This window comes from Palaemon carinicauda, chromosome 13 (assembly GCF_036898095.1).
Source record: "Palaemon carinicauda isolate YSFRI2023 chromosome 13, ASM3689809v2, whole genome shotgun sequence".
Classification (NCBI taxonomy): domain Eukaryota; kingdom Metazoa; phylum Arthropoda; class Malacostraca; order Decapoda; family Palaemonidae; genus Palaemon; species Palaemon carinicauda.
Window position 1 is genome coordinate 127,158,228 of NC_090737.1, and position 14,508 is coordinate 127,172,735.

The 14,508-nt window shown below is 37.6% G+C and overlaps 1 protein-coding gene across 1 annotated transcript in view; it reads right to left on the minus strand.

The window, feature by feature from the left end:
• Nucleotides 1–2,686: 2,686 nt before the first annotated feature.
• The window catches only part of LOC137652407 (conserved oligomeric Golgi complex subunit 1-like), a 78,706-nt gene continuing 66,884 nt past the window's right edge, over nucleotides 2,687–14,508 (minus strand). Inside the window, exons 17-20 of the mRNA XM_068385801.1 lie at nucleotides 13,435–13,594; nucleotides 12,677–12,799; nucleotides 11,796–12,047; nucleotides 2,687–3,099 (exon numbers count right to left, since the gene is read on the minus strand). Of these exons, the coding sequence (XP_068241902.1) occupies nucleotides 2,974–3,099; nucleotides 11,796–12,047; nucleotides 12,677–12,799; nucleotides 13,435–13,594 (661 nt within the window). The 3' untranslated portion in view covers nucleotides 2,687–2,973. The remainder of the gene's footprint in view (nucleotides 3,100–11,795; nucleotides 12,048–12,676; nucleotides 12,800–13,434; nucleotides 13,595–14,508) is intronic.

Consider the following 14,508-nt stretch of genomic DNA (forward strand, 5'->3'; position numbering starts at 1 on the left):
ATTTAAATGCAGCTAATGTGCTGCACTATTATTAGTAATACTGTATTACTAGTAAAAAATACCTAAGTATATCTAGATTCTTGTTATTTGTTATGAATTCTTTTTCTCTTACAACTATTGTACAGTACTACTACTACTATTACTACTACTAATACTACTACTGTGTCAGGATGCCAGAAAACCTCAAATCAATAAATTACTACTACTACTACTACTACTACTACTACTACTACTACAACTGGCATAACCTGTCCATTTTATAAAGACCAGCAGGGGACTGATAATGAGGAACTTTCTGTAGATTGCAGAGCTTTCCATCTAAACTAGTAAGCACCACAGTGAGCCCATAATTGCGGCATTGAGGATACGGCAATGAGGAACCAGGAAACTTAATAATGAATCTATCTACATGTATGATACAGTGGATTATACAGTTTTAAAGCTGCAAAAATAAATTAATTCCACTGCACTAGATGTCTTTTACACAAATATACAAGTAAATAATTAACTAAAAAATTTTAACAGGGCAACAGGCTAAAATCTTTTTTATTGAAATGGTTTCATAAGGTTTTAAATTATATATCATTATAGTTGCAGGAATCAAAGCCACTAAAATGTGTAAATTATTTTGGAATGTTTTATGAGTATTCATCCTATCTAATTATTGCTATATAAAACTTCCATCATAGTGCAATACAAAATATTTGGAGGATGGTCATTCAACCTAGTGAAGTTGCAGACACTACAAGAAACTATTGAGTTGGAGCGGGACTCAAACCCCAGTCCGGTGATCGCCAAGCAGGGACAATTCCTATAGGCCAACAAAATCCTATTGCAAATGAATTTCCACTGTCATCAAACTATCGTTTGTGCCTCACAAAGATACATCCCATCCCCCAAATAGTAAGTCAAAATGCAAAAAAATGAGAAAAACTGGACTTAAAATGTAGTTTTGAAGATCATTAAAGAAAAGCAATACATCTTAGTAAACATACCTGAATAAACTTGACTAAACAAACAAATTTCCTGAGATGTTTGACACAAACTTCTTTCTTACCATCTAATTTCCAAGTCTACAATCATACAATATGAAGAATGTTATCTATATCAATCTATTTCAGAGCATCAGTTTTATAGACATATATAGAATTGTAGAAACCCAAGCTGTTCAGATTGCAGGTAAATTGCTGTGGCAAAGGCTCACTAAGAAAAAATTGCTTTCACCATTACAGTACTTTACTGTACTAAAAATTTAAATTCAATTCTCAAATATTCATTGCCTTTTCTATTCACAAACTGCATTCCAAAACAGCTTAAAAACACTATCCAGGGAACAAAGATAAGGTATCTTTAAAAAATGGGAATTCTACAGTCACTAAACCTGACATAAGGAGATTCTGTTTCGGGATAGTTTCCAGAACTAGCTGGGAAAGAAACAAAACCACTAATAGCAGAAAATACTATTACTTAAATTTTTCAAGAAAAAGCCCTCATGTCATCAGTTTAGATAATGCTGTATAATTTTATTAATATGTTACATAAAAAGATAGATTTAAAGGTATCAAATAGGATGAAGACTCAGTCCTGAAAAATTCATGGAAAAAGAGCATGGGTAAAGACCTGACCCAGATGGGACTTTAGGTAGAGAATACACAAAATGGTTGAAACTGAGGAGAAGCCATTTCAGGTCAACCATTGTGAATGAAAATACAGCCTTAAAACATAATAGACTTTGGACCAGGCTAATAATGATGATGAGGACAATCTTTGTTCACCATTAAACCTTCAACTTGGCACCATTGAAACTCGCAAATTCACTATGATTATGATATAGTGTAAGTATTACATTAATCAAAGCTGACTATTAGAATCTTTCATAAACACATACCGTACTGTTAGAAGAGTAAACTCTTGCATCTTAAAAAAGGGTTCAAAGGCATAAGTACAAAAACAGATCTCCAAAACATCTGACATCTTCAAAAACACAAAATAACACAGAGCTATGAAAAACATATCTGAACGTTCACGGGTGCTTAGAAGGAATGATGGGAGAAGGATGGGTAGTGGTAGTGGTGGGGGGGGGGGCCAGTAGTTGTAGAGAACGACACCTCGTAGTAACGGGGGATGTTGAGGAAGGAGAAGACTAATTGGTAAGGGACCTCTGGTAGTGGTTTCACACGCCCCAGTTATTATACCGATGCCCTATAAGGGTGAGCGAGCTGGGTATATTCCTGGCATTCCATGCAACTTTTTTCTCAGGTATATTTAGCAGTATTTATACCTTAGAAATGGTGCTTTAAGGAGAATTTCACGGAGCGCCACAGGTTGAGCCCAGAAATAGATTTTCCTTCGTCAAAATCCCTTAAATAAGAACGGTACCTAGAAACCAGTGAAACCAATGATTTGCCTCTTGACATCAAGAAGCTATAGAAATAAGTAAAAACAGATACTCACTGCTCCAAGTTATGTAAATTTTTTGTGAAAGTGTAATGTGATAGCCTGTAAGGGGCAATGTGGATGCCTATAAGAACAGTTCCCTTCCCTCCGCCCAAAAAAACACTAATACTGTAATAAATCTGAATCACTTAATTTCTAATACACACCATATTATGTTAGTCCTAAATCAAAAACTTTCACAGTTAGTATATCATAATACAGAGGGTCTAAAAAGGACACATTGATACCAAGTCTTTATTAAACATGTCAAAAGTACTATCAACAAACACTATACAACAACAAAAAATTCAACAAAATCATTCCAGTCTTCTCTAAAATAAATATATTATTGTAAAACTTGTAACAAAGCTCTCAAAATGAGATGCCTCACTTTCCTTCTCCTTAAACTAAGTATATAACCTTTTGTGCATCACTAAAATAACCACTGCTACATGTGCAAGAGATCCAATGCCCAAACACCAGTATCAATCTAATGAAAAAGGTAACTTCCAAATATATTACATTATGAAAACTGAGCTAGGATGCTGACGACCCTCCAAACCAAGAGGAACTCATCGCAGAGAATAAAGAAGCCGCACTGCGAGAGGCTGACATGGCTGCAGATGACATCTCCCTGCGCACAGATGACGGACTGCTTTGGCCCTAAGGAATAAAACAATGGTATGAAGGAAGAATAACCAACATGAATTATGTTTCATAAACATGGTATGTCCATATTGAACCATACCTGGATAGTTTTAAAATATAACATATACTATTTTGACACTATTCCCAAAGTACTAAAATTATAATTCTATTTATCATACCCACTTCGTCACAGATTTTCAAAAGTATCACATCCATAATAAGGAGTTGTTTAGATGAAAAATATTTTTGCAAATGGTAATCACATTACAGAAAACTAAAAAAAAAAATGTGTTCAAGCTTAATCATGAAAGTTTTAGAAAAACATTAAAAAACGAAACATTTCAAGTTCCTTCAAATAAGATGGATATCCAAGACAGTCAAGGTAATTCTTCCTCGGCTCAGAATCACAGTTGCAAAGATTGTTCAATTACACCGAGAATTTTACTCTACCGATGATAAGTTTTCCAGCAATTTACCAAATTTATATAAATATTCCCAACAAAAATTAGGCATAAAGAAGACTAAACTTGACCAGCAAAACATCACCCAGACACATACACCTTGTTGATTTTCATGAACCGCTAATTTATGAAGATGAATAAGGTACAGTTCTAAACTGTCAGTGGCTAACCTTAAGTGGTTACATACACTTAACTACTTTAGTGATATTTCTTAGCATAGTATTAGGTTTTAAAACAATTAAAAATCAAAAGTACGGTCAAGTAGTATATGACCTATAAAAAAAAATTTTATATAAAATTCCATTAAAAATACTAGGAAAAGAAATTTGCATGCCAAAATGAAAAACAGCACTCCGGTAGATTTAACTACAGTAATTACTCATGCATTTGCTAATGTAAACTTCAAAGAAAATAAGGATACAAATTAATAGTTTTTTTTTTAAATCTGTCCTAACTGAGGCTTTAAATACATGAAGACTAAATATTTTCGAAATAGCTCCTTATACCTTTAAAGTTCTAAATTCTTATAGGAGTAAGAAAATTTTGGATACATGCTATACTGTACTTTTGTGTCACATCTGGCAAAGTACTATAACACTAGTTACAAAACTGAAAGCAACTGAACAAAAATTAAAATTCAATTCAGAACAATATTGAAAGGATAAAAAAAAAAAAAAGGTATTTTCATAGCCTCTCAGTACATACCTATGTCATATGTATTCATGAACTTTAACAAGTCCAAAACTTAATGTACAAACAGAAGTACAAATTGAAATTAAAAACAGAAAATACAACAAAGATAAGGGGAAAAACTTTTCGTCTATTGTCAATGCGAGATTATAATGTTTATCTATGTATGAGGAAAGTAAAATCTTTAAATATTGAATATAAATTCCAGAAAAGTTTTACCCATTTTAAATGATTCTTAAAAAGTTACTAAATTAGTACAGTAATTAGTGAAGTGGTCACATAAATGTCAACATGAATGCTCTAGCACCATTTTTAAGACAGAAAAAATCAAGATCAAGGAAAATATCAATAACTGTACCCTACATAAAAATATAAAGAAAGAAATTGAAGTATCAGTCATTAAAAAATACTATTCATTGGAGAAAGAGAAGGGAAAAAGTGAATCTCAAGTGAGACTAAGTTTGCATTTCTATGAAACCTGACTATGATCAGTTTAAAAGGTTAACATAATGCAATTTGAATTACTGAAGTAAGAATCAAAACTCTTAAAACTATAAATATTGTTTATCCAAATAAAATTCTTATCAGACTTGTATAATCTAATGCAGTCTAATTATATATCTGGGTAACCATTTCAAGACAACTTCTAAATGAGAGACAGCAATGTAGGGACTTCGATACTTAGTTTTACAAATATTGAAAGCACAGCAAGAAAGCTAGAGTAAAGATGCACAGTATAAGTAATATATACTGTTTTTTCAAATTGGAAAAGGAACACAATTTTATGTACTTCCAACCGCGAACACCCTAACAAAACCCGACCTGCACTGCTAAAGCAAAACCGCTTAAAGTTGTCGTTAGTCCACACACATTAGTTTTGTTAAGCTTAGAAACAAACCTCATACTTAATTGACCCAATATAATACCCTCAGAATTCCTATGATACACTATTCTCAAGCTGTAAAATAAGAAATGAAACATCACTTACAGAACATCTAGAGGCAAGACTGATAAAGACCATTTGGGCAGAAACTAACATTACAGTATCTAATGTCACAGTCATTACATTAAATGCAATATGATATTTTAATTATAAAATAAATTTTTGAATATACTTACCCGGTGAATATATAATAGCTGCAACTCTGTTGCTCGACAGACAAAAAACAGTAAAAACTCGCCAGCGATCGCTATACAGGTTGCGGGTGTGCCCACCAGCGCCAACTGTCGGCCAGATACCACTCTCGATGTAAACAAAGACTCAATTTCTTCTCATCCCACTGCGTCTCTATTGGGGAGGAAGGGAGGGTCGTTTAATTTACATATTCACCGGGTAAGTATATTCAAAAATCTATTTTATAATTAAAATATCATTTTTAAATATTTAACTTAGCCGGTGAATATATAATAGCTGATTCACACCCAAGGAGGTGGGTAGAGACCAGAGTTAAATATGTTTACATCGTATAAGCTGAGAGTTTTTTATTTCATTTTGGCAGTTATCAATATAACAAAACCAAAATAAATAGGTACCTGGTAAGGAAGTCGACTTAGACGATTACTCTGCCTTGTAAGTACGTCTTCCTTACGGAGCCCAGCGATCCTCTTAGGATGCTGACAGATCCCCAGGAGCTGAAGTATCAAGGGCTGCAACCCATACAACAGGACCTCATCAAACCCCTAATCTGGGCGCTCTCAAGAAATGACTTTGACCACCCGCCAAATCAACCAGGATGCGAAAGGCTTCTTAGCCTTCCGGACAACCTATAAAAACATTAAAACATTTCAAGAGACAGATTAAAAGGATATGGAATTAGGGAATAGTAGTGGTTGAGCCCTCACCCACTACTGCACTCGCTGCTACGAATGGTCCCAGTGTGTAGCAGTTCTCGTAAAGAGACTGGACATCTTTTAAGTAAAATGACGCGAACACTGACTTGCTTCTCCAATAGGTTGCGTTCATGATACTTTGCAGAGATCTATTTTGCTTAAAGGCCACGGAAGTTGCTACAGCTCTAACCTCGTGCGTCTTAACCTTAAGCAAAGATCGGTCTTCCTCACTCAAGTGTGAATGAGCTCCTCGTATTAACAATCTGATAAAACATGACAAAGCATTCTTTGACATAGGCAAGGATGGTTTCTTAACCGAACACCATAACGCTTCAGATTGGCCTCGTAAAGGTTTAGTACGAGCTAAGTAGAACTTAAGAGCTCTAACAGGGCATAAGACTCTTTCTAGTTCATTGCCTACGATCTCCGATAATCTGGGAATATCGAAAGATTTAGGCCAAGGTCGAGAAGGTAGCTCATTTTTGGCTAGAAAACCAAGTTGCAGAGAACAAGTAGCTTTTTCTGACGAAAATCCAATGTTCTTGCTGAAGGCATGAATCTCACTGACTCTTTTAGCCGAGGCTAAGCATACCAGGAAAAGAGTCTTAAGAGTGAGATCTTTCAGGGAGGCTGACTGTAAAGGCTCAAACCTGTCTGACATGAGGAATCTTAGGACCACGTCTAAATTCCACCCAGGAGTAGCCAAACGACGCTCCTTAGTGGTCTCGAAAGACTTAAGGAGGTCTTGTAGATCTTTATTGTTGGAAAGATCTAAGCCTCTATGCCGGAAGACCGATGCCAACATGCTTCTATAGCCCTTGATAGTAGGAGCTGAAAGGGATCGTCCTTTTCTCAGGTATAAGAGAAAATCAGCTATATGGGCTACACTGGTACTGGTCGAGGATACAGAAACTGACTTGCACCAGTCTCGAAAGACTTCCCACTTCGATTGGTAGACTCTAATGGTAGACGCTCTCCTTGCTCTAGCAATCGCACTGGCTGCCTCCTTCGAAAAGCCTCTAGCTCTCGAGAGTCTTTCGATAGTCTGAAGGCAGTCAGACGAAGAGCGTGGAGGCTTTGGTGTACCTTCTTTACGTGTGGCTGACGTAGAAGGTCTACTCTTAGAGGAAGACTTCTGGGAACGTCTACTAACCATCGAAGTACCTCGGTGAACCATTCTCTCGCGGGCCAGAGGGGAGCAACTAACGTCAAGCTTGTCCCTTCGTGAGAGGCGAACTTCTGCAGTACCTTGTTGACAATCTTGAATGGTGGGAATGCGTAAAGATCCAGATGTGACCAATCTAGGAGGAAGGCATCTATATGTATTGCTGCTGGGTCCGGGACTGGAGAGCAATAGATTGGAAGCCTCTTGGTCAGCGAGGTTGCAAAGAGATCTATGGTGGGTTGACCCCAAGTCGCCCAAAGTCTTTTGCACACATCCTTGTGGAGGGTCCATTCGGTTGGAATTACTTGACCTTTCCGACTGAGACAATCTGCTAGGACGTTCAAGTCGCCCTGGATGAACCTCGTTACTAGGGAGATGCCTCGATCTTTTGACCAGATGAGCAGGTCCCTTACGATCTCGTACAACGTCAGTGAGTGGGTACCTCCCTGTTTGGAGATGTACGCCAAGGCCGTGGTGTTGTCCGAGTTTACTTCCACCACTTTGCCTCGAAGGAGATACTCGAAGCTTTTCAAGGCCAGATGAACCGCCAAAAGCTCCTTGCAGTTGATATGCATGCTCCTCTGACTCGAGTTCCACAGACCTGAGCATTCCCGACCGTCCAGCGTCGCGCCCCAGCCCAAGTCCGATGCTTCCGAGAAGAGAACGTGGTTGGGTATCTGAACTGCCAGGGGAAAACCCTCTCTTAGGCTGATATTGTCCTTCCACCAAGTCAGACAAGACTTTATCTTTTCGGAAATCGGGATCGAGACCGCCTCTAGCGTCTTGTCCTTTTTCCAGTGAAAAGCCAGATGGAATTGAAGAGGACGGAGGTGTAGTCTTCCTAATGATACAAATTGCTCCAGGGATGACAGCGTCCCTACCAGACTCATCCACAGCCTGACTGAGCAGCGTTCTTTCTTCAGCATCTTCTGGATGGAGAGCAGGGCTTGATCTATTCTGGGGGCCAACGGAAAAGCCCGAAAAACTTGACTGTGAATCTCCATCCCTAAATACAGAATAGTTTGGGATGGGACCAGCTGTGACTTTTCCAAATTGACTAGGAGTCCCAATTCCTTGGCCAGATCTAGAGTCCAATTGAGATCCTTCAGACAGCGATGACTGGAAGAGGCTCTGAGAAGCCAGTCGTCCAAGTACAGAGAGGCTCTGATCTCCGATAGCTCGAAACTGGTACCCCACATTCCTGTAAACAAACCTCAGAAACGGTTGGGAATCCGGGTGTATAGGAATGTGGAAGTATGCCTCCTGAAGGTCGAGAGAGACCATACAGTCGCCTTCCATAAATGCTGTCAAGACAGCCTGGTAGACTTCATCGTGAAGTTTGTTTTGACAATGAACACATTGAGCGCACTTGCCTCTTACGTACTCCTGCAGTGAACATGGCTGCCAAATCATGGAGCCATCCCTGAGGGACTTGTCCCTGCAGAGAACGTGGCTGTCAGATCATTGGAGCCATCCCTGAAAGCCTTGTTTATGCATGACATAATTGTACAGCAAAACTTCAAAGGCTCGAAAACAGCTGTGAAGTTGACCTGTAAAATCTTGGAGCGTCTCCTGGCCAGGCGCCAGGGAGAGTCTACGAGATTTTAGAAGTCTATCTGGGCAGAGGCAGGAACTCCCAAGCCGAGAACTTCTCTCGTGTCATATCAGACTCTCGCTCTATAAGCCAGTTTAAAAGAAGGGAAAGCAAAGGCTGTATCCCCCAAACTCCTCCTGGTGATAAACCAGTCGCCTAGCAAACGTAAAGCTCTCTAGGAGAGCGAGAGAGCACTAGCTTATAAAACAACGGCTTCGAAGTAGCTAGGCCTAGTGTAAGCTCTGACTTTTAGGCGAACGAGGAGCAGCAGTTACAAAAAGATCCGGACAAAGATCCTTAAAAATCAGCATGATTTAATTAAAGTCCATAGAGGGCTAAGCAGCTTTAGGCTCCTCTCCATCTGACAGAGTCCTCAAGGGAATATCAGTAGGAGGGGGAACAGCAACTTCCTCATCTAAAGGAACCTTGTCCGATAATAGCTGAGTCTCAAGCAAGGGAGAGACCTACCGTGGTGGCAATGCTTTACAAGCAGAGTCCACACGCACTGGTGCATTAGTAGCGGACCAGGACGCAACGTCATGTAACTGCTTGACAGTCTGTGAACTGTCAACAACAACAGGTGAGAGAGACTAGGACGCAACGTCATGTAACTGCTTGACAGTCTGTGAACTGTCAACAACAACAGGTGCGTGAGGACGCACAGCGTCCACTCGAGACTGCTTTGACCGCCTAGATTGAGCAGTCAAAACTACTCTAGAATGCGGAGGTTGACGCACAGCGTCAAAACAAGTCAACTCCGATTGTTAGCGAACGTCCTGAACGTCAACAGGAGCATCAGCAAGTGGCCTAACGTCCAAATGTGGCTGAAAATCCACACGAGACCGCATCGAGTGTGGTTCTAAACAACCTGACTGACGTGACTTAGCTACGCCAACGTCACCAGGACGCACAAAGGAACGTTAGGTTGGCTGAAAGCCAGGATCTCGATGAGATTAACGGCTAGGCTCAACGTACTAATCGGCAGAATAGTCTTCCATAAGGGAGGCAAGCTTATTCTGCATGTCTTGCCGTACAACCCATTTAGGATCAACGGAAATGGTTGCGGTAAGAGACGAGGGTAACGTCTGTGACCGCAAAACCTTGCCAACAAAAAGACTCTCGGAGTCTGTGTTACGCTTTTGTTAGGCGGCGAGCAGTTTTCCGATGACTGCATAGGGTCAGAGCTGTCCTAATGGCTACAACCAGGACGCTGGACCTGTCCTGAAAGGACTGACTTTCGCTTAAGGGCCTCGAAACCTTGTTTCAGGTTTCTTATGCGAAAAGCCTTCGGATGACGAGGAGAAAATTGTCTCTCTCGCCTTATGGTAGGGGAGATCTTGGTAAGATACACCCGGTACCATAGAGGGAAACGTCTGTTCGCTGATCAAGGCCTCTCGAACCCATAAGTCGTACGACATTACTTCTACCCTGGGCTTGGGAGCTTGCAAGAGGTCCCGGACTAGGTGAACGACAGGCACGAACAGACGAACCCTCGGTTACGCAACACTGTAACACTTTGCGCAATACTGTATCACTTTATCACTACGATTTTCTGTTTGCACTTATTTCACTGAAATCGAAACTTTTACTGATTTCTACCTGAAGCACGCAATTCTACCCTCATCAAAAGGTAGTAAATGCGAAATCAGTCGTATAATGCAAGCACATTAATACCAGCAAAACACAGTAAACATCTTTTAAGAGACTAAACACTAGTTCATTCAAAACTACGTTTTCAATCTCTCACCGTACATTGCCTGGGGACGAGAATAAAACTAAAAACGTTTTATCCTTTCTCCCCGTACAGAGACTAGGGACGAGAGTAACTCGAGAACAACGTTACCCGCTTGAACGGAACGTTTTCTCTCCTCTCTCTCCCTCCGTCTCTCTCTCTCTCTCTCTCTCTCTCTCTCTCTCTCTCTCTCTCTCTCTCTCTCTCTCTCTCTTGATTTCGCACCTAAGAGAAGAGCCCAATTACATTTCGTCAAAAAAACATGTTATTTGACCAAAGGAAAAAACTGAAAGGTTTTTCAATTAAAAAGTTCCTTTAAAATAGAATTTAAAACATTTAAGCTTTGAAAGAAGAATGAACAAAACGTCAGAATCGATTTACTCTTTCTGCAAAGTGAAACCGTGATACTCTCTCTCTCTATCGTAACGATAGAGTGCAAACTACGTAGCATAAATAAACTAAACGTTACTTCATCTTTGAAAACAGTACGAAGACTATTCAAAGAAAATCTTTCATAATATATTTATTAAAAATATTCATTTAAAAAGTTTTAAATCATTAGCTCTTTAAAAGCTATTACGATTGAAAAGGGCTCAACGTTGTTTAACTTCGGTTTCCAAGTTAGGACCGCCTACTCTCAGGAAAGGTCGCATATAAACAAATCATTAAAATTTATTTTTATGTCTATTATAAATGGAAAGTTAATCGAAGAGGCCTAATAAAGGAAAATCTATAATTAATTTATAACGTGATAAGATAATTGCTAAAAGCCTAAACACACTTCCGTCTAAGGGAAGGGTCGGCCATTTAAAAGTCAAAGAAAGTCCATACTCTCTTTGTCATCAAAAATTAAATCTATCCAAAAACGAGTTTTAAGATTTAAGATGAAGATAAAACACCTGCACTGCGAAAGCTCAAACCAAAATGAAGTACTTCACCAAATATGTTGAGAAAACTCCAGGTTCTACAGAGAGTAAAAGTACGTCTTGTCGACACGTCGACAGAGAAGAAATTGAGTCTTTGTTTACATCGAGAGTGGTATCTGGCCGACAGTTGGCGCTGGTGGGCACACCCGCAACCTGTATAGCGATCGCTGGCGAGTTTTTACTGTTTTTTGTCTGTCGAGCCACAGAGTTGCAGCTATTATATATTCACCGGCTAAGTTAAATATTTAAAAATTACATGTACAGAGAGCAATTGAAATTACCAGAAATTTAAAATCATGTTACAAATTCTTACCTTCGAAGAGGTCATTTTAGATGGAGTATGATCTGCCACTGAAGAGGATAAGCTTAAGGTAGGAGTAGACATAGAGGATGGGATTGTTGGTCTCGAGGTAGACACAGGAAGAGGAACATTGGAGAACCTTGGAATTTCCACGGGCAGAATGATGGGAAGGGCATTGTTGGTCGACGCAGAGGTTGAGGATGTAGATTGAACTCGGCCTGAGAGCACCTGCTGATCTCTGGACAAGACAGTGCCAAATATCACCTGTTGAAAAATATTTTTCCTATTTAGAAATCTAATTTATTAGTCCATAAAAGTTTTAGTTTAGTAATGCAATCCCTCACCATATCATGGTTCACTGATCGCTTCCTCAGTACACCGAGGATTTATAAATACAGGGGGGGCTAAAATTATTTCTCTAAATTTGTATCACTCTCACACTGTAGTCTGAAAATCCAAGTGCTGCAACCAAAAGGCAAATTCAGAGCTTGTAAAACTTTAAGACCAACTTCTAAAGCATTCAGCAATTTCCTTGAAACCCTTCCATACAATTTTCTATACCAATTAAAGTAACGATACAAATAGGAATGTATGCACTTCAGTAATAAGGTTTTTACTGCAATGGAGACTAGGGAAGTTTTGTCACAAAGCATAAAGCATTCAAATCAACAAAGTTAACCACTTCGACATTCAATAACAAATCCAATTTTTCACTGGCTTTAACAAACAAGCAAATGTCAAGAGGCACAAAGACACTAACTGGCTAAAGAAGGATAAACATAATACATAAAAAATAACTTAAATTTCAAAATAGGCTTCAACCCTAGCATTGAAATTACTTTAATAGTAAAATCTGAATTTTTATTTGTTTACCAAAATACTCAGCTTCATACCTGAACTCTATGAGCTGCCAATTTGACCCTCGTTGTTATGTGAGGAGAGAAAACATCCAAGTCAAAAGGATCAACTTGATGCTCCAATTTCTGAATCATGGTCATCACACGAGCAGCAACTTCCTACAAATAATAAATAAAAAAAAATCTTACAGTTCATCACTGCTGTGCATAAAACATAATACATAAAAGTCTGTTGCTATAATACATACACGCAAAAAAATTTTGATTTTAGACCTTTAGTTATATAGCCTATTAATTAAAAAGAAATATAAGTGCATGCAAAGTTTTCTATAGAAGCAAATCTACAATTTAAAGCACATAACATCATGTGCCTTTCATATTTCAGTAAAATTAACTACCATGAAATCCATTTACTTAAAAATGTAAAGGTAGAACACAAACTGTTAAAATAATAACACATACTGTATTACAGTATTATTAATACAGTACAAGTATAGATTCATTATTACAAGTGCTGTTATCAGAATTATCATCATTAGATAAGACATATTAAGAAAGAACAAACTTGAATGGTTAATAACTCCAGAAAACAGAAATTTATACGTGAAAAAGGAAAACAAAATCTAGAGAAGTACAAAAAAAAAAAAAAAACAGGATATAGAAAAGAATGGCAAAGCAAAGAAAAACAAATCATCAAACAATTACTGTACACACATATACACGATGATCAAGAAAAGGTGGTTAAAAACCCCTTTTTCCAAACAATATTTACTATAACACAATTTATTACAAACCTTACTCTCCCTTGGTAAAAGGACCGACTGCACAAAACGTAAGTCAAAAATAAGCTGCAGTGCGAGGGTTTGATTAATTTCCTTAGCTTCGTCCAGGGCGCTTTCATAAGCTGAGGTCACAGCTTCACACACTTTAGCGATTAACTCTGACTGTGCGTTCCTGCAACATAATGACCAAATTAAACTTTTTATCTGAGATACAAAGCACACTCACTTATTCAAGTACAATGTCTTTTTGAACAAACAAAATAAATCTCAATTAGTATATAATCTCTCAATACTTTGTAAAACCTCATGTAATAATAATAATAATAATAATAATAATAATAATAATAATAATAATAATAATAATAAAAATAATAATAATAAAGACCATGACACTTGAAACAGAGAAACTGATGGATTCCTAAGGAAGCAGGATGTAACCCAGAACCCCACACTATAAACCATCACTCTATGTATGCTATGATTAACAAACAAATAAAAATAATAATAATAATAATAATAATAATAATAATAATAATAATAATAATAATAATAGTTACAATCAATAAATGATGATAATAAATACAGTATTATACTTAAGATTATTATTAATAGCAATAAATATTTTAACCAAACAGCTCCTTCAAAATTTTCAACTTTATTCGGCTTTCCAAAGGGTTTAATCAACTATAGTTTATTAAAATTCTAACAGCTTGATATGAAAATACACCCAAATCTCATTCATCCAGTGTCTTCTTATTCGCATCACTAGATTATCCAGCACATTTTTAGATAATGAAATGTTTTCTTAATAGAACACATTACTATATTAGAATAAAATTTTTAAACGAAAAAAGTTGAAATACCCTGCTACAGTATAAGATTTTTTATAAGGACTGTGGGTTGGTACAATATATACAGATATTTTTTTTATCCAACATTATAAACACAGCAGTGGAGATCTGTATAGTTTCATTAACAATATTCACAGTTAAAATATGAAAATGAGTATAGTTTCATTAACAATATGCACATTTAATATAAAGTAAATGTGATACATCCCCAGTAGAATGTCTTAAAAGTAACTCT